Source organism: Pongo abelii, chromosome 11, assembly GCF_028885655.2.
Source record: "Pongo abelii isolate AG06213 chromosome 11, NHGRI_mPonAbe1-v2.0_pri, whole genome shotgun sequence".
NCBI lineage: Eukaryota > Metazoa > Chordata > Mammalia > Primates > Hominidae > Pongo > Pongo abelii.
Window position 1 is genome coordinate 81,196,331 of NC_071996.2, and position 20,670 is coordinate 81,217,000.

Consider the following 20,670-nt stretch of genomic DNA (forward strand, 5'->3'; position numbering starts at 1 on the left):
CATGACGTTTTAATTTTCAAAACACTGTTGAGTTGAATGTGCCACTTATTTTCACGAATGGTGAAGAATATGCATTTTGGACTAACCATGATAGAGAGGGCTCTGAAGTCTGTCCGTCTGAATTCTCACTCCATCCCTAACGGGGAAGTTACAAAAGCACTCTCAGCCTCAGTTTTCCTTCTATAAGATGGCTAATATGAGGGCTGTGAGAACTAAGAGAAAGAATTCATGAAAATTCCTCAATAAATGTTAGCTGCTGCTAATACTATCATCATCAAAGTCTGTGTTTAGACCAGGCATGGTGGCTCACACCTGTAATCCCAACACTTTGGGAGGCCGAGGTGGGTGGATCACCTGAGGTCAGGAGGTTGAAACCTGCCTGGCCAACATGGTGAAACTCTGTCCCTACTAAAAATACAAGAAATTAGCTGGGTGTGGTGGGGCATGCCTGTAATCCCAGCTACTCAGGTGACTGAGGCACGAGAATCGTTTGAGCCCAGGAGGCGGAAGTTGCAGTGAACCAAGACCGCGCCACTGCACTCCAGCCTGGGCGACAGAGTGAGACTCTGTCTCAAACAAAAAACAAAACAAAACAAAACAAAACACCAAAAACCAAAAACAAAGTCTCTGTTTAGTCTGTGGCTTATTTAAGAGCAATATTCTCTAGGAACTCAACCATGGTTTAATTATTGACTCTGATAATTTAAAATAAAATGAAAGCACCAACTCATACAATCAAACAATCATAAAAGGTTGAAGTTGGAAAGGCCCATAGATATTCTGAGGTCTAAATCTCTCACTTTACAGTCAAGTCAAGAGGGCTGGAAAGGTATTTAAGGAATTTTCCTCAGACTCCCAGCTAGTCCATAATTTCTTCCAAAAACCTCATTAAGGCACAGAGTAAAAGTTATTCTATAGGATTAGAACCAGGAAAAGGTATGTGGAGATACTGAGTTAAACAGCAATTTTGATTCAAAGTGCTAAGCATGCTTACCATAAGAATCGATGCAAGTAATGGGCCCTACAACCTCAGATGGATTGCTAATGGAACCAACAGCATTCCTAGCAAAGACACGGAATTCATACTGGGAATTCTGAGTCAAGCCAGAGATGGTGAATTGAGTTTCAGTAACATTGGTGAAGCTGGCCTTGGTCCATCTGCCATCTGGAAGGTCACGTCTCTCAACAATGTAGCCTGTAATCTTGCTACCTCCATCGAAAGCTGGTTGTTGCCATGAAAGGCTGACAGAGTTCTTTGAAATATCAGTGATACGAACATTTCTTGGGGGTTCTGTGGTAATAAGAGAAGCAGATTAGCGGCACTTATAATATTTTGCTTCGCAGAAGTAAGATTCGCATTTTTGTTATCAGAACTGCCCTTCCCATGACAAATACATACCACAAGCATCAATTGCCAAGACTGGTTCAGAAGGATGGCTAGGTTTTCCAACTCCAGCAGCATTTTCTGCATACACCCTGAATTCATAAATAAGTCCAGCACTGATAGTTGTGACTTTGAAGTGAGTTGTGCGGATGACCAGTTTGTTGGCTTTTTGCCATAAAATACTGTTTCTGTCTTTCATTTCCAGGTGATAGCCTATGACTGCACTGCCTCCATTTGACACTGGTTCATGCCAGCCCACAGTGATGCTTTCTCGAGTAACATTAGTGACCCATGGTGTAGATGGTGGTCCAGGCGTTGCTACAAAAGAGAGAAATCCTATAGATTAGTACAGACAATAACACATTTATGGTAAAAGAAAACCTGGATCTTTGAAAAGTTGGACAACTTACTGTATGGTAGTTTGATAGTCACACAAGCTGAATCTATATGATCACTGATGCCAAAGCGGTTTTCTGCCTTGATGCGGAATTGGTATTCTTCTCCTGTGGTCAGTTTCATGACTTTCATCATGGTTCTTGCAACTGTTGCAGACACTTCAGTCCATACTGCAGTACTTGTTTCTCTTTTGAGTAGAATGTAGTTGGTAACTTGACTTCCACCGTCATACTTAGGTGGCTCCCACTTGAGAGTCACACTTTCTTCAGTTATATCACTAATAACAACAGGGCCAGTTGGAGGACCAGGCCTGTCCAGCACAACAATGTTAATGAAAGCTTTGGTTGTACCACTGGAATTGGCAGCAGTGATTTCATATCTCCCAGCGTCAGCTGTAACACTTTCTTTGAGATTGATGGTCAGGTTCTCAGCAGTAATTTCGGTATTAAATCTCATGGTTGCCTTCAGGGGGACACCATCTCTTGATAAGGTCACTTTTGGAAGTGGTTTTCCAGAGATTGGAATGTCAACTTTAAGGTTTGAACCAGCTCTAACATATACAGTATGACTTGGGAAATTCTTCATATCAATTTCAGGTGGTTCTGAAAAATGAGTATAGAAAGTGAAAGTGAAAAAGGGTTTCTGAAAATTAACATAAATCAATGCAAATAATTTCAAATTTTGCTTCTACACAAAATTAGACATACCTAGTTGATCCTTAATAAGAACAGGAAGCAGAAGCTCTCTCGGGTCACTCAGGCCAGCTTGATTTTCAGCAAACACTCGGAAAAAGTATTCAGAATTCTCTCTCAGACCGGAAACAACGTGATGGGTTGACTTTGCCACTGCACATTTAACCCAGTTTTTCTGTCCTTTTTCTAGTGCTTCAACAACATAGTGTACAATTCTGCTTCCGCCATCATGTTCAGGCTTCAGCCAGGTCAGGGAAACACTGTCTTTGGATATACTTGTTACTCCAAGTTTTTCAGGTGGGCTTGGTTTTTCTAAGAAAACAAAGCATCAAAAGAAAGTGAATAATTATTACAACATTTTTTTAATGTGCATTCTTCATGTATTGTCAAAAGAAAACTTTTAAATGAAGGCCATATTTTTACTTTGATTTTAGTCTTCCTTTTTACATAACCCATTTTGCTTCTGAGCCAACCAAGGCTCCCACAAGCTATGTCATTACATGCTATAGCATTCAAATCCAAATTGAGGGTAAAATGACCAGATTAAATGATAAAATTTACTCCAAATTCACCATGGGGATAAAAAAGAGGAACAAGATGAACAAGCTTTTAAAAAACGTTACATACAATTTCTGTACACACACACATGCACATACACACATGATATATATGTCATACACACATACTATATATATATAATCTGTGTATATATATAAACATGTATACCTACATATATATACAGTTAGATTCAATAATACTTAAATTCAACATATATTATCCAATTTTAGCTACGTAGATTTCTGTTTTTTAATCAATGAAAGACTCTTCACTAGAGATTCCATTTTGTGCCATAGTATGAATAGTTTGGGGTGTGAAGGGTGTGAACCCAAAAGCATTTAAGATGAAATAACGACTAATTGGGATGACTCACACTATTCTAGCAAAATTAATGTGGATATGTAGAATTTCCTTATTCTTAAAACATACCTGTTATTTTTACTCCTTCCTTTGTTTCAGCTGGTATACCAACACCAAACTCATTTTCTCCAGAGACTCTGAAGTAGTAGATAGCTCCTTCTTGTAAATTGGTAACTTTGTAGGAGAGGCGGTTACAGTTGTTGGTCACAGAGACCCACGCTTTCTTGCTGGCCTCACGTTTTTCTATGTGGTAATTCTTCACTGGTGCTCCACCATCGTTTTCAGGAACATCCCAGGATAACACTGCAGACTCTTTGGTTACATCTTGCACAGTAATGTTGGTTGGAGGACCCGGGGTATCTAAAACTTTGACAACTAAGGTCAGTGAAGCAGCACTCAAAACATTCTGAATTGTTAATGTGTACTTTCCAGAGTCATTTCTGTTGGCATTTTCAATGGTCAGTGATGTACGAGAGTCTGTGGTATCAATATAAGCTCTAGTACGGAGGTCAGTGTCTGGCTTACTCCACAAGACATTGGGTACTGGTCTTCCTCGGAAAGGCACAGTCATGGTAAATGAGGCACCAGCCTTGACAATCAAGGTCTTCCTCATTTCACTGTCAATATCAAATAAAGGTTCTTCTTCTCTTTCCTTTGCTATCTGAGGGTCGGAGCTATCACTGGGGTCACTAGCACCAACCTTATTGACAGATTTTACTCTGAAAACATATTCGGCTCCTGTTGTTAGTCCACTTATTGTATATTCTGTCCCTCGTAAGCTCTGAATGGAAGTTTTCCAGTCAGTGTCATCAGATTTTTTGTATTCTACAGTATATCCAGTTATCGGGGCCCCACCATCAAACAGTGGCTTAACCCAGGCAATAGTTATAGTTGTCTTGCCTGAGTCCACAATTTTGGGTTTGGATGGAGGAGATGGTAGGAACACTGGATCTTCTGCCCTAATTAAGGGAGAGGTTTCACTTGGAAGACTTAGGCCAGCAGCATTTTCTGCATAAACACGATATTCGTATTCACATCTTTCCCGAAGTCCTGTTGATTTCACTCTCAGATCATAAACTGGTTTTTTGTTTACACGCACCCATCTTAGGCTATTTTTCTCTCGCCTTTCAATTATATATCCAGATATTTCACTACCTCCATCACTCTCGGGTCTTGACCAGCAAAGTGTCATAGATTCTTTGGTCACAGAAGTAATTTCCAAAGACGTGGGTGGACTTGGAACTGTAAATGGATCTAGTGCCTTTACAGCTACACTCTCTAGGGGCTCACCAACACCATATTTATTAACACCAGTTACTCTAAATATATATTCATTGCCTTTGAGTAACTTGGTTACTTTACAGGATGTCATCCGTAACTCTCCTTCACATATTGTCCATGCAAGGTGGCTTGTTTCACGTTTTTCTACGATGTAATAGTCGATATCTGCACCACCATCTTCTTGGGGACGTCCCCAGGAAAGAGAGCATTTCTCAGCAGTGAGGCCATTTATTTCAAGTGGTCCTGCTGGTGGACCAGGCTTATCAAGTACTTTGCAATTAACGGCCACAGACCGAGTGCCGGCAACATTCTTCAGTGTTAGTACATATTGCCCAGTGTCTCGTCTTATACAGTCTTTAACTGTTAACAGAGTATGATTGTCTGTTGAGATGATTTCTGTTCTTGCTCTTTCTTCAATTTCTATACCATCCTTGGCCCAGGAAATTACTGGCAGAGGTCGCCCTGCAATGTCTGCATTTATCTTAAGGACCTCTCCAGCTTTGACAACAATAACGTCTCGGAACTTGACATCCATCATAACTCTCGGAGCCTCAACATCATCTTTAACTATAATAGGTCCAGTGGATTCAGATGGCTCACTAACTGAGTCAGCAGCATTCCTTGCAAAAACCCGGAATTCATAACGCTGATCTTCAGTAAGTTCAGTTACTTCAAAGTATGTTTCTTGTATATTAGTATAATTGCACTTCAGCCACCGGCCATCTGGTAGTTCTCTGCGTTCAACAATGTATCCTGTGATCTTAGCTCCACCATCATAATGTGGTTTAGACCATTTAAGTGACACTGATTTTCTTGTGATATTTGTAACTTCAGGTTGTCCAGGAGGGTCACAAGGATCTCTTGCAGGGACTGGTTCACAAGATTTACTGCATTTACCAATTCCAGCAATATTTTCAGCATATACACGATACTCATACATCAGTCCTTCATCAAGGCCAGAGACTTTCATTTGAGTATCAGCAATGAGGATTTTATTTGCTTTTGACCAAAGAATGCTGCTTCTTTCTTTATACTCAAGATGATAGCCAATTACTCGACTTCCTCCATCATTAACTGGCACTTGCCAGGTTACAAGCATGGTAGATTTTGTGGCATGCACAACTTTAGGAGTACCAGGAGGACCTGGGGGACTGAATGGATACTCTGCAACAACAGCTGAAGATTCACTGTAGGAGCTCTTTCCATAGCGGTTTTCTGCACAAACACGGAACTGATACTCACTTCCTGTTGTCAGGCGAACTATTTTAATGGATGTTCTTGCAACTGCTTGTGAAACTATGTGCCATGTTGTAGAGGTGGTTTCTTTCTTTTCAACGATGTAATTGCTAATTTGGCAGCCACCATCATATTCTGGAGGATTCCAAGAAATTGTTATGCTGTCACAACTAACCTCATCAATACGTATAGGACCTGGAGGTCCTGGTCTGTCAAGGACAATTATAGTAATAGGAACTGTTATGGATCCAGCACTGTTTGAAACACATAATTCATAAGTTCCAACATCTTCCCTTGAAGCTTCCTTAATAGATAGTGATGTTACAGTCTTTGAAGAAGAAACATTGACTCTAGTTGTCTCTTTAAGAGTCTGACCATCTTTTTTCCAGTTCACAGAAGCTTGAGGTCTTCCTTTGAATGGCACATCAATCTTAAGTTGTTCTCTAGCCTTTACATTGTAAGTATGGAAAGGAAGCTCAACTGAAGGCTTTATTTCAATATCCTTTGCAATTACTGGCACCCCAAGTTGTCTTGGATCACTTCTTCCCTTTTCATTAACTGCAGCTACCCGGAAGACATACTCTTCTCCTGCAGTTAAGCCAGATATAGTTGCTTCTAGAGTCTTAACTTGTGTGCAGGTGCTCCACTTTTCACTCCCTTTAGTCTGCATTTCAACCACATAACCAGTAATTTTGCTGCCGCCATCACTTTCTGGTTTCTCCCACTTAATTGTAGCTGTATTACGGGTCACATCAACAAGAGTTACTCTTCCAGGTGGGAGGGGTGGTTCAGACACTTTAACGGGTTCTGTTGTTTCAGCTGGCAAACCAATCCCATATTCATTGGAAGCCAAGACTCGGAAGTAGTAAGAACATCCTTCTTGTAGATTTTCAATTCTGAAAGTAGTTTTAGTGCAATTATTTGTAACAGTAGCATAGGCTTTTCTTGTAGTTTCTCGTTTTTCGACAATGTAGTTTGTAATCTTAGCTCCACCATCAATAAGTGGTGGTTCCCAGGACAACGTCACTGAGTCTTTCTTCACTTCTCTTACAGTCAAATTCACAGGGGCACTTGGTGAGTCAAGAACTCTGACATTAACAAAAGCTGTTTTGGAGCCACTATTATTTTCTAATGTCAGATTATACCGACCACTGTCAAATCTGGTAACATTATCAATCACCAACATTGTAAATGAGCTGGTCACCTCGATCTGAGCCCTGTCAGTGAGAATGCCTTCTGCCTTTTCCCATTTAACTTCGGGTTCTGGTCGACCTTTGATAGTGACAAATAAGCGTAAAGTAGCACTTGCACGCAGAACGACCACCTTTCTGAGATCAGCATCGAGTTCTATTTCTGGTGGCTCTATCCTCTCCTGAGCAACCACTGAACCAGGTAGAGTTGCAGGTTCACCTACACCTTCAGAATTGATGGCACAAATACGGAAGTTATATTCAGTATTTTCTTTAAGCTTGGTCACTGTGAACTGCTTTCCTTGTAATCCTGTTGGTGGAGTGCAGGTTGTCCATTCATCCGCAGCAGCTTCTTTGACCTCTACAACATAGCCTTTAACAGGTGCACCACCATCATAAATTGGCTTACTCCATGCCAGGGAGACAGAAGATCTGGAAGTGTCCGTCACTTTTGGATTGCTTGGTGGACCTGGTGGATACAAGGCATCACATGCACGGTAGAAAACAGATGGCTCACTAGGTTCTCCCACACCAGCTGCATTTTCAGCAGCAACTCTGAATTCATAGGAATGGCCTTCGGTAAGACCAGTTACCCTGAGCCGGAGATCCGTTAATGTTTTCTTGTTGCACTTGGTCCATCTAACGCCTTCCTTATCTCGTTTTTCAAGAATGTAGCCCTCAATTTCAGCACCTCCATCGTCTACTGGGCGTGCCCATGTTACTACCATAGAATCTTTGGTGATTGCTGAGACCTCAGGTGTTGAGGGAGGACCTGGTGGCTTATAAGGATTACAGGCCATAACAGGCCCAGATTCCAAGGGCTCTCCAATTCCGTATTTATTCACAGCCATGACACGGAAAATGTACTCATTACCAGGAAGAAGTTTAGTAACTTTGTAGTTAAGGGCCTGTACCTCAGTTGAAACCTGGGTCCAAGAGAGTCGGCTTGTCTCCCTCTTTTCAATGATGTAATGTGAAATATTAGCACCACCATCTTGCAAAGGTGGGTTCCATGCCAGGTAACATTTTTCCGCAGTAACTCCAGTAACTTTCAGAGGCCCTTCAGGAGGCCCTGGCCTGTCAAGTACCTTTACAGTGATGGGTATAGACTTTGTACCACCAACATTGCTGAGTTTCAGAATATATTGTCCTCCATCAGTCCGTATACAGTCTTTGACAACAAGAGTTGTTTTCTGAATAGTAGATTTAATTTCCATTCTAGCAGCTGTTTCTTCAAGTTCTTTTCCATCTTTTGACCAAACAACATCAGGTATAGGTTTGCCACGGATGTCGGCTTCAAGAACAAAAGTCTCTCCTGCATGAACAACGATGACATCTTTATATTTTGGATCCAGAGAGGCATTTGGTGCATCAATTTCATCTCTTGCAGTAATGGCACCACTACTTTCAGATGGTTCACTGAAGTTTCCAGCTGCATTTCTTGCAATTACTCTAAATTCATATCTTTGGTCTTCTACAAGTCCACTCACTGTAAATTCAGTTTCTAATACGTTAGTAAAGCTGGCTTTCATCCAGCGGCCATCAGGTAGATCTTTCTTTTCTACAATATAACCTGTTATTTTGCTACCACCATCATAGGCAGGTTTCTTCCATTTCAGTGTGACATTGTTTCTTGTAATAACAATGGCTTCAGGGCGACCAGGTGGGTCACATGGATCACGAGCAACAAAGCATTCTGACACTTTGCTAGGCTTGCCAATGCCAACAATATTTTCAGCAGAAACTTTGAACTCATACTCAAGGCCCTCATCAAGCCCAGTTGTTTTGAATTTGGTGTCCTGAATGGGGGTCTTATTTAACTTGACCCATAAAATACTGTTCTTTTCTTTCTGTTCAAGATGGTAGCCAATAATTTTGGTGCCTCCATCATTAACTGGCTCATGCCATTGCACAAGCATCTGATCTTTTGAGATTGATGTCACAAAAGGAGTTCCAGGTGGTCCAGGTTCTTTAAATGGATATTGTACAATAACTGGCTTAGAATCCAGTGGGGCACTTTTTCCATACCTGTTTTCAGCAAAAATTCTAAACTGGTACTCCGTGCCTGTTTTCAGTTTGGTTATTTTAATTGTTGTTCTTGCAACTGTTGCTGATACCATGTGCCAAGTGGTGGTGGTTGTATCTCGCTTCTCTACAATGTAGTTGCTTATTTGGCAGCCACCAGTATAGGCTGGAGGTTCCCAAGATATGACTACAAAGTCTGCACTAACTTCATCAAACCGAACTGGGCCAACTGGAGGTCCAGGCTTTTCTAAAACGATAACACTGAGATTTTCTGTTGCTGTGCCTGCACTATTTGTTGCTGTTACGGTGTATTTTCCAAAGTCATCTTTGTTACCTTCTTTAATGTGCAAAACAGTTGAGGTAGCTGTTTCTTCAACGTTTACTCTTGTTGTCTGTTTAAGAGGCTCACCATCTTTGACCCAAGAAATGTTAGGTCTTGGTCGGCCTATAACTGGAATTTCTATTTTAAGATCTTCTCCAGCTTGGATACTATATGTGTTAAATGGTAACTTTAAACTAGGCTGTATAGTCAAGTCCTTGGCTATGACAGGAACACCCAACACTCTTGGATCGCTTTTTCCTTTCTCGTTATAAGCCTTGACACGGAACTGATATTCTTGTCCAGAACTCAAACCAGTAACAACTGCATTACAGACTTTGGATTCAGCCACAGTGCTCCATTTTTCAGTTCCTTTGGGCTGCATTTCAACAACGTACCCCAGGACTCTGCTACCGCCATCATGTTCAGGTTTCTCCCACATAAGTGATGCACTGGTCTGGGACACATCAGTGAGTGTAACCTTTCCTGGTGGGGAAGGAGGTTCAGCAGCTTTCACGGCATCAACAGTTTCCACTGGAACACCAACTCCAAATTCATTTTCAGCCATGACTCTGAAGTAATAAATGGCTCCTTCTGTAAGATTTTCCACTTTAAAACTTGTTTTGCTGCATTTACTACTCACATTAGCATATGCTTTTCTGGTTGACTCACGTTTGTCAATCACATAGTTCTTGACCTTTGCCCCTCCATCAATGATGGGTGGCTCCCATACCAGGAAGACAGAATCTTTTCTCACTTCTTTGACTGCCAAATTCTGTGGTGGTCCTGGAGTGTCAAGAACTTTCACAGTTACAAAAGCAGACTTTGATCCACTGCTGTTTTCCAACTTAAGAATGTATTTTCCAGCATCATTTCTATCACAGTTATCTATTGATAGTTGGGTATAGCTTATTCCCTTTTCAATTTGGACCTTATCTGTGAATTCACCTTCCTCTCGAGACCAAGTGATCTCAGGCGTTGGACGACCTTTGAATGGAATGTGAATTCTGGCAGATCCACCAGCTCTTACAACAATTCCTTTTCTTAATTCGGAGTCAAGGTCAAGTTCAGGTGCTTCAAGTTTATCTTCTGGTTTCACAGTACCAGGAACTGATGTAGCCTCACCTAAACCAACTTTGTTGAGGGCACAGACTCGTATTTTATACTCTTGGTGTTCAGTGAGTTTTGAAATTTCAAATCGAGTGACTCTCAGGCCGGTCTGTGGAGTAACTATTTGCCATTCTTCTTCATCTGCTTTACAGATTTCTACTACATATCCCAGGATCTCACTGCCACCATCATAGATGGGTTTACCCCAGGCAAGTGTGATTGAATTTTTAGTGGTGTCTACAATGTGTGCATTGGTAGGTGGGCCAGGTTTGAACACAGGATCACAGGCTTTATAATAAACTGTAGCTGGACTTGGTTCCCCAACTCCAGCAGCATTTTCTGCAGAGACCCTGAATTCATACTCATGATCTTCTGTTAATCCTGTCACTCTTAGACGCAAATCTGTAATGCGGCGTTTATTACATTTTATCCATCGAATGCCACTTCTGTCTCTTTTCTCTACAATGTAACCAATAATTTCACTTCCACCATCACTATCTGGACGGTTCCAACAGACGGTCATGGAGTCTTTGGCAATATTTGTGACTTCCAAGCTTTTTGGTGGTCCAGGAAGCACAAATGGATTTTTCATTAGTACTGGTGCAGATTCCAAAGGCTCTCCAACACCATATTTGTTGACAGCCATTATACGGAAAATATATTCATTACCTTCTAAGAGTTTGGTAACTTTCAGAGAATTGGTCACAACTTCTGAAGCAACAACAGTCCAGGCAAGTCGACTGGTTTCTCGCTTTTCAACAACATAGTGAGAAATGTCACTGCCACCATCTTGAAGTGGTGGAGACCATGTTAAAGAGCATTTTTCAGAAGTGACTCCAGTAACCTGGACTGGCCCTTCTGGAGGTCCTGGTCTATCTAATACTTTTACATTTACTGGGAATGACTTAGAACCTGCAACATTGGAAGCTCTTAAAATATACTGCCCACCATCAATTCTAATTGCATCTTTTACAATAAGTAAAGCCTTGAAATCTGTGTTCTTTATTTCACATCTAGCAGATTCTTCAATTTCCTTATCTCCTCTTAACCACTCAATGGTAGGTAGGGGCTTTCCGTGGACATCAGCCTCAAGTCTGAATGTTTCTCCAGCATTTACCACAATTGTGTCTCTGAATTTTGGATCCATTGAAATTCTTGGGAGTTCAACCTCATCCTTGGCAGTTATTGGTCCAGTACTGTCAGAGGGTTTACTTATTGCACCAGCTGCATTCTTTGCAATGACTCTGAATTCATATCTTTGATCTTCAGTAAGACCTGACACAGTAAATTGAGTTTCAATGACATTTGTAAAGCTGGCTTTCATCCAACGACCATCAGGCAAATCACGTTTCTCTACAATGTAGCCTGTAATCATACTTCCACCATCATATACAGGTTTGGTCCACTGTAAAGTGATTTCATTTCTTTTAACCATTATTGGTTCTGGGGTTCCTGGTGGGTCACAGGGATCTCTGGCTACATAGCATTCAGAAATCTTGCTTGCTTTGCCTACACCAACAATATTTTCAGCATACACTCTGAATTCATATTCAATGCCTTCTTCAAGATTCTGTGCTTTGAATTGGGTGTCATGAATAATAGTTTTGTTGACCTTTGTCCACAAAATACTGTTTCTTTCTTTTCTTTCCAGGTGGTAACCTATGACTGGGCTTCCACCATTGTTGACTGGTTCATGCCACTGTATGACCATGGAGTCTTTGGAAATGGCTGTGGCAAATGGTGTACCTGGAGGGCCTGGTTCTTTGTAGGGATATTGAGCTACAATTGGGTCAGACTCTAAGGCAAAGCTTTGTCCATATCTGTTTTCGGCAAATATTCTAAATTGGTATTCTGTACCAGTTTTCAGTTTGGTCACTTTGAGTGTAGTTCTAGCAACAGTAGCAGAAACAGCATCCCATACTGTGGTGGTTGTATCTCTTTTCTGAACAATGTAGTTGGTGATTTGGCAGCCCCCTGTATATAATGGAGGGTTCCAAGATAATGTAATACTTTCAGCACTGACGTCATCAAATTTAACAGGTCCTTTTGGAGGATCAGGTTTATCTAGAGTTACAATTTCGATGGATGCTGTCTTCTGACCAACAACATTGGCAACTGTGATTCCATATTGTCCACCATCATCCTTATGAGTTTCTTTAATACTGAGTGTGGTGAGATCCAGTGAATCAGTAACATTGATTCTTGTGGTCTGCTTCAGTGGGAGACCATCTTTAGTCCAGGTAATGGTTGGCTTAGGACGTCCAGAAATTGGCACTTCTATTTTCAAATCTTGGCCAACCTGTACACTGTAACTATTGAATGCAGGTTTTACATCTGGCTCAATTACCAGATCTTTGGCAACTATTGGAACTGCAAGGGACCGAGGATCACTTCTCCCCTTTTCATTTACAGCAACAACTCTAAAAAGATATTCTTCCCCTTGAGTTAGGTTGGTAATTACTGCCTCAAGAGACTTTACTCGAGCACACTCTGACCATTTCTCACTGTGTTTAGCTTGCATTTCCACAATATACTGAATGATTTTACTGCCACCATCATGTTCAGGTTTTGTCCAACTCAGAGAGACACTGTTTCTGGTGACATCATCCACAGTTATTTTTCCAGGAGGTTGTGGGACTTCTGCAACCTTAATTGGATCAGCAGTCTGGGCAGGAAGGCCAATACCATACTCATTCTCAGCTGTGACTCTAAAGTAATAACTGCAACCTTCTTGGAGCTGATCAATTTTCCAAGAATTCTTATGGCAATTAGTTACAACAGCAGCATATGATTTTCTTGTGGCTTCACGTTTCTCAACAATGTAATTTTTTATTTTGGATCCCCCATCCAACAAAGGAGGTTCCCATGTGATTGATACTGAGTCTTTGGTGATTTCTGTGACTTTCAGGTTAACAGGTGGACTTGGCGTGTCCAGAACTCTCACAGTAACAAAGGCAGACTTTGTTCCACTGCTGTTTTCTAATGTAAGCGTATATTTTCCACTATCATATCGGTTGACATTGTCAAGAACAAGAGAGGTGAAACTGCTAGTGACATCAATTATAGCTGCATCTCGGATTTCACCATCCATCTTTCCCCATTTAACTTCTGGTGTAGGACGACCTTTTATAGGAACAAATAACCTTAAGGAGCCACCTGCCCTTATATTTATGATTTTCCTTAGTTCTAGGTCAAGATCAATGTCTGGTGCTTCCAATTTTTCTTCAACTATAATAGGTCCAGGGACATCAGCATGTTCTCCAACTCCAGCTTTATTAATAGCACAGATACGGAAGTTGTATTCATGCTTTTCCAACAGCTTCTCTACTTCTATGTTTGTTTTATTAATTCCTGTTGGTGGAGTGCACATTGTCCATTCACCAACACTCACATCACATTTTTCAACAATGTATCCTTGGATTTCACAGCCACCATCATATATTGGTTTGCTCCAAGAAAGGAATACTGAAGATCTGGTAATATCTATGACTTTGGGGTTGTTTGGGGGTCCTGGTTTATAAACAGGATCACAAGCCTTTTGGTAAGCAGAAGGAGGGCTTGGTTCACTAAGTCCAGCAGCATTCTCAGCAGAAACTCTGAACTCATAATTGTGATTTTCTATGAGTCCAGTTACTCTCAGGCGCAACTCTCCAATCAGACGCTTATGGCATCTTGTCCATCTAATGCCTTCTTTATCCCGTTTCTCAAGAACATATCCAAGAATTTCACTACCACCATCAGATGCTGGTCTTTCCCATACAACAATCATTGAGTCCTTGGTCACTGTTGTGACTTCTGGAGCTTTTGGTGCATCTGGTACTACAAATGGATTCTTGGCAATTACTGGCTCAGATTCAAGAGGTTCACCAACACCATATTTGTTTACCGCCATTATACGGAAAGTATATTCATTGCCTTCAAGAAGCTTAGTAACCTTGCAGCTGAGAGTCTGCACATTGGCATCAACCACAGTCCAAACTAAGCGGCTGGTTTCTCTCCTTTCCACAATATAATTTATGATATCACTCCCACCATCCTGAAGTGGGGGTTTCCAAGCTAGTGTGCATTTTTCTGCTGTAACTCCGGAGATAACAACAGGTCCTTCAGGTGGCCCTGGTCTATCAAGAACCTTGACATTCACAGTAACTGATCTCTCTCCTGCAACATTTTTGGCCTTCAGTATGTAATTTCCACTGTCGACACGTACTGCATCTTTTACACTGAGACTGGTGGCAAAGTCAGTGCTCTTTATTTCTAATCGAGCTGTGTTTGAAAGCTCCTGATCACCTTTTATCCACTGAATGGTTGGTATTGGTTTGCCATAAATATCTGCATCAACCTTGAATGATTCACCAGCATGAACCACGATTGTGTCTTTGTATTTTGGATCCATACTTATTCGTGGTGGATCTACCTCATCTCTAGCTGTTATTGCTCCTGTGCTTTCTGAAGGCTCACTAAACACTCCTGCGGCATTTCGGGCTATAACCCGGAACTCATATCTGTGATCTTCAACTAGGCCAGTTACTTCAAAATGAGTGTCAATAATATTTGTAAAACTGGCTTTCATCCAACGGCCCTCAGGTAATTCTTTCTTCTCAACAATATAACCAGTGATCTTGCTTCCACCATCATAGGTGGGTTTCTTCCACTGAAGAGTCACAGAATTCCTTGTGACAATGATTGCCTCTGGCCGTCCTGGTGGATCGCATGGGTCACGAGCCACATAACATTCTGATACTTTACTCGGCTTGCCAATGCCCACGATGTTCTCTGCAGAGACTCTAAATTCATATTCAACACCTTCTTCAAGGCCAGTTGTCTTAAACTTGGTTTGAGGAATAGGTGTTTTATTCAACTTAACCCAGAGGATGCTATTTCTTTCCTTGCGTTCTAGATGATAGCCAATGACTCTGCTTCCTCCATCACTGACTGGCTCATTCCATTGTACTTCCATGCTGTCCCTGGAGGACAGTGTGACAAGTGGAGTGCCAGGAGGACCAGGAACTTTGAATGGATATTGGGCTACAGTAGGCTCTGAATTGAGGTAGGTACTCTTTCCATATCTGTTTTCAGCTGCAATTCTAAACTGATATTCACATCCAGTCTTCAGTCTGCAAGCCTTTATTGTTGTCCTTGCAACTGTAGCTGATACAATTTGCCAGGTGGTTGTGGAAGTGTCCCGTTTCTCAACAATGTAATTATTGATAGAACTTCCACCATCATACTTGGGTGGGCCCCAGGAAAGAGTAATACTATCAGCTGTCACTTCATCCATTTTAACTGGTCCAGTTGGAGGCCCTGGTTTGTCAAGAACGATAACATTAAGGGTTTCAGTAGCTTCACCAGCTGAGTTAGTCAGTTTAACCACATAATGGCCAACATCTTCTCGGCAGGCGTCCTTTATTGTCAGTAGTGAATTATTTTCTGTGCTCTCTGCATTTACTCTAGTTGTCTGCTTCAGTGGTACCTCATCTTTATGCCATGTTACAGCTGGGGTAGGGCGGCCAATGAATGGAACATCAACTTTTAGGTCTTCACCTGCCAGTACAGTGAAAGTATTGAACAGGAGTTTGAAGGCTGGTGGAATGACAAGATCTTTGGCAATCACTGGCACACTCAGTTGTCTAGGATCACTGATGCCCTTTTCATTCTGAGCTGAAACACGGAAAGAGTATTCTTCACCCTGAATTAATCCAGTGATAGTGGCTTCAGTGACCTTGACTGTGGCACACGTGGCCCATTTGTCACTGCCTTTGCTCTGCATCTCCACAATGTAGCCTAGAATTCGGCTGCCTCCATCATGTTCTGGTTTCTCCCAAGAGAGTGACACACTATTTCTTGTGACATCCATCAAAGTTATTTTTCCTGGAGGAAGAGGTCGTTCTGATGCTTTCACAGATTCCGCGGTTTCAGCAGGCAGCCCAATGCCATATTCATTTTCTGCGAGAACCCTGAAATAGTAGCTACAGCCTTCTTGAAGCTGGTCTACCTTCCAGGAAGTCTTGTGGCAGTTTGTTGCAACAGTTGAATATGCTTTTCTTGTTGATTCCCGCTTTTCAACAATATAGTTCTTGATTTTTGAACCTCCATCAAGGAGAGGTGGGTCCCATGTGAGTGTGACAGATGTCTTAGTGACCTCTTTTACCTTCAGATCCTGTGGAGGGCCTGGTGTATCGAGAACTCTAACATTGACAAATGCAGACTTGCTGCCTGAACTATTTTCTACAGTTAGTATATATTTGCCACTGTCAAATCTGTTTACATTTCCAACAATAAGCAGGGTGTAAGAGCTTGTGGATTCGATGCTAGCTTTATCTAAAGATTCTCCGTGTTCCCGGGCCCACTTCACCTCAGGTGCAGGCCTTCCTTTGATTGGAACAAAAAGTCTCAGGGTGCAGCAGGCCCTTATAGTAACAACTTTGCGCAGGTCAGCATCCAGTTCAATTTCTGGCGGCAGCATTCTGTCTTCAGCCTTTGGAGTTCCAGGAACAAGGGCAGGTTCCCCAAGTCCTTCGGAATTCATGGCATAGATGCGGATCTTATATTCCTGATTCTCTGTGAGGCCAGTGATAGTATATGAAGTTGCCTTGAGTCCTGCTGGTGGAGTGACAATCTGCCATTCATCTTCCTCTGGCAGGGCAATCTCAACCATATACCCAGTGATTTCTGAACCACCATCATAGATAGGTTTATTCCAAGCGATTGAAATGGATGATCTGCTTGTATCTAGAACACGTGGGTTACCTGGTGGTCCAGGTTTAAACACAGTGTCACAAGCCTTGTAAAATGGACTGGTAGGACTTGGTGCACTAATTCCAGCAGCATTTTCAGCCATAATCCGGAACTCATATTCATGTCCTTCTGTCAGTCCAGACACTTTATATCTTAAATCAGTAAGAGTTTTTTTGTTGCATTTAATCCAGCGTTGGCCAGCTTTATCATGCCGTTCCACAATATAATTGATGATTTCACTTCCACCATCAGAATCAGGATGTCCCCAGCAGACAACCATTGAATCTTTAGTAATAGTTGTCACTTCAGGGTTTTTGGGCGGATCAGGGGGTCCATAAGGATTCACTGCAAGCACAGGCTCTGATTCCAGTGGCTCTCCCACTCCATATTTATTTACAGCCATGACACGGAATATGTATTCATTGCCTTTCAAGAGTTTAGTGACCTTTAGCTTTGTTACTTGGACTTCTGAGGCTACATTTGTCCATGCCAATCTGCTGGTTTCACGTTTCTGTACTATGTAGTGATCAATTTTGGCACCTCCATCATCCAGTGGAGGCAACCATGATAGTACACACTTTTCTGATGTCACTTCAGTTACAGCCAAAGGTCCTTCAGGTGGGCCCGGTCTGTCAAGAACTTTGACATTGAAAATGTGTTTAGCAAAGCCACCAGGATTAGTCGCTGTAAGGGTATAGGCACCACTGTCCCTTCTTGTTGAATCTTTGTTTACCAGATTAGTAGAGAAATCTGCAATTTTTATTTCTAACTTTGCTGTGCCTTCCAGCTCTTTTCCGTCTTTGGTCCATTCCATTGTTGGAGGTGGGCGGCCTGAAACATCAGCTTCCAGTCTGAATGCTTCACCTGCTTTTAATATAACCGTGTCCTTAAATTTAACATCCACCTTTATCTTTGGTGCTTCAACATCATCCCTGCAAGTGATAGCATCAGATGGCTCAGATGGTGGACTGATGGCACCTGCAGCATTTTTGGCGATCACACGGAATTCATATGCAGCATCTTCTGTTAGGCCACTGACTGTAAATTCATTCTCCAAAATGTTGCTGAAGTTGGCCTTCAGCCACCGTCCATTAGGAAGGTCTCTCTTTTCAACGATATAACTGGTAATTTTAAAGCCCCCAGTATATTCAGGCTTAGCCCATGTAAGTGTCACCGTGTGTCTTGTAATATTTAGAGGTACTGGTTTTCCAGGTGGGTCAATGGGATCCAGAGCCAACATAGGCTCCGATGGCTTGCTTGGCTTGCTTTTGCCTGCCATGTTTTCTGCAATCACCCGGAATTCATAAGCAATACCATCTGTAAGTCCACTCGATTTGAAAATGTTGCCTGGTACTAAAGCTTTGCTCACAGTCTGCCAGAGAATACCATTTCGATCTTTTCTTTCAATGTGATATCCTAAAATGGGGCTTCCACCATCAGAAAGTGGCTCATGCCAGCTAATTGTCATTGAATCCTTGGTAACTGCAGTTACCTGAGGGGTACCAGGAGGTCCAGGAACCTTAAATGGATAGTTGGCAACTATACATGCTGATGTGATGCCTGGTCCAACTCCATATCTATTCTGAGCTTTTACACGGAACTGATACTCTAATCCAGTAGTAAGGCGGGTGGCTTTATAGGTAGTACGTATAACGGTGGTTGCCAACTCAACCCAGGTAGTACTGTCAGTCTGCCGCATTTCCACTACATAGTTGCTTATTGGTACACCACCGTCATTCTCAGGGGGGTCCCAAGAGAAGGTTACAAAATCAGATGAAACTTCATCAAATTTGATTGGTCCAGTAGGTGGCCCTGGGATATCATGGACTTGAATGGTGATGACATCACCAACCTCTCCTACAATGTTCCTTGCTGTTAATGGATAGGGCCCACTATCACTTCTGACACACTCATTGATATTCAAAATGGTTGAAGTCGCTGTGGTTTCAAAATTAACTCTCTGTGTCTGTTTAAGAAATTGGTCTCCTTTTTTCCATGTCACTGTGGGCTTCGGTCGACCAAGCACTGGAATTTCAACTTTGATGTTGTCACCAGCTTTGGCAATGACCAGTTTCTGATAGATGCCACGGAGATCCAGCTCTGGAAGCATTGTCTGCTCCTTGACAATGACGGGTCTGCTTTCTCTAGGGGCACTTCTCCCCGCGCTGTTCACTGCCATCACTTGGAAGGTGTATTCCTCTCCTTCAGTTAGATTCCTCACAACACATTCTAACCCTTTCACGGTTGTGATGTGGGTCCACTGGTCAGAGCCTTTTCTTTGGGCTTCAATCACATAGCCAGTGATCTTGCTGCCACCATCGTGTTTGGGCTTAGGCCATGCCAGGCTGACGGTGCTCTTAGTTATGTCCATGATGTTAAGGCTGTCTGGTGGAGATGGTGCTTCAGAGGCTTTTACAGGCTCTGTAGTTTCTGTTGGCTCACCAATTCCATATTCATTCTCTGCCATCACTCTGAAGAAATATTCACACCCTTCAGACAAGCCGGTAACTTTATATGTGCATTTATGGCACTTAGTGGTGGCTGTGGAATAAGATTTCCGTGTTGCTTCACGTTTCTCCACAATGTAGTTTGTTATACGTGAGCCTCCATCTATCAGAGGGAGGTCCCAGTGCAGGGTGACACTGTCCTTTGTGATGTCTGTAGGCCGCAGGTTGAGGACTGGGCCTGGCGTGTCCAAGACTCTGACGTTCACAAAGCCACTTTTCTTCCCAGCCGGGTTTTCAATGGTCATGACAAATTTACCGTTATCATATCTGTTACATTCTGGGATAATCAGAAGAGTAAATGATTCCGTATTTTCAATGTTGGCTCGGTTTTTCAGGTTGATGTTATCTTTGGTCCATGTCACTTCAGGAGCAGGACGACCTTTAATTGGCACAAATATTCTAATACTGAGTCCTGCTCTAACAACAAGTGTTCTTCGAAGCTCAGCATCTAGTTCAAAATCAGGAGCCATTTCCCGTTCTACGATTTCAACATCTGGAATCACCGCTGGCTCCCCAACACCTGCATCGTTGATGGCACTGATTCTAAAGTTGTATTTTTCTTTAGTCTGAAGATCAGGAACAACGAACTGAGTGATTCTGAGGGCAGTTCCTGTGGTATCTTTTATCCAGGCCTCGTCTCCTACTTTTTGATGCTCCACGACATAGCCAGTGATTTCAAGTCCACCGTCATAATGAGGCTTGCCCCATGCCAAAGAAGCAGATTTCTTGGTAGTATCAGTGACGTGCGGATTTGAAGGTGGTCCTGGAGGATCTGAAAAAGAAACAAAGACACAAAAGTATATATTCAGAGTTTGGCTTTTGGATAATTTAGATAAAATATTGGCACTCTGGAATGAACGGTGTTGAAAAAGACAAA

General features: G+C 42.1%; 1 protein-coding gene across 1 annotated transcript in view; it reads right to left on the reverse strand.

Annotated features, from left to right (window-relative positions):
* TTN (titin) overlaps positions 1-20,670 on the reverse strand; it is a 277,620-nt gene that overhangs the window by 29,935 nt on the left and 227,015 nt on the right. Inside the window, exons 325-329 of the mRNA XM_063712900.1 lie at positions 3,460-20,565; positions 2,488-2,784; positions 1,795-2,382; positions 1,400-1,702; positions 995-1,291 (exon numbers count right to left, since the gene is read on the reverse strand). Coding sequence (XP_063568970.1) covers positions 995-1,291; positions 1,400-1,702; positions 1,795-2,382; positions 2,488-2,784; positions 3,460-20,565 — 18,591 coding nt within the window. The remainder of the gene's footprint in view (positions 1-994; positions 1,292-1,399; positions 1,703-1,794; positions 2,383-2,487; positions 2,785-3,459; positions 20,566-20,670) is intronic.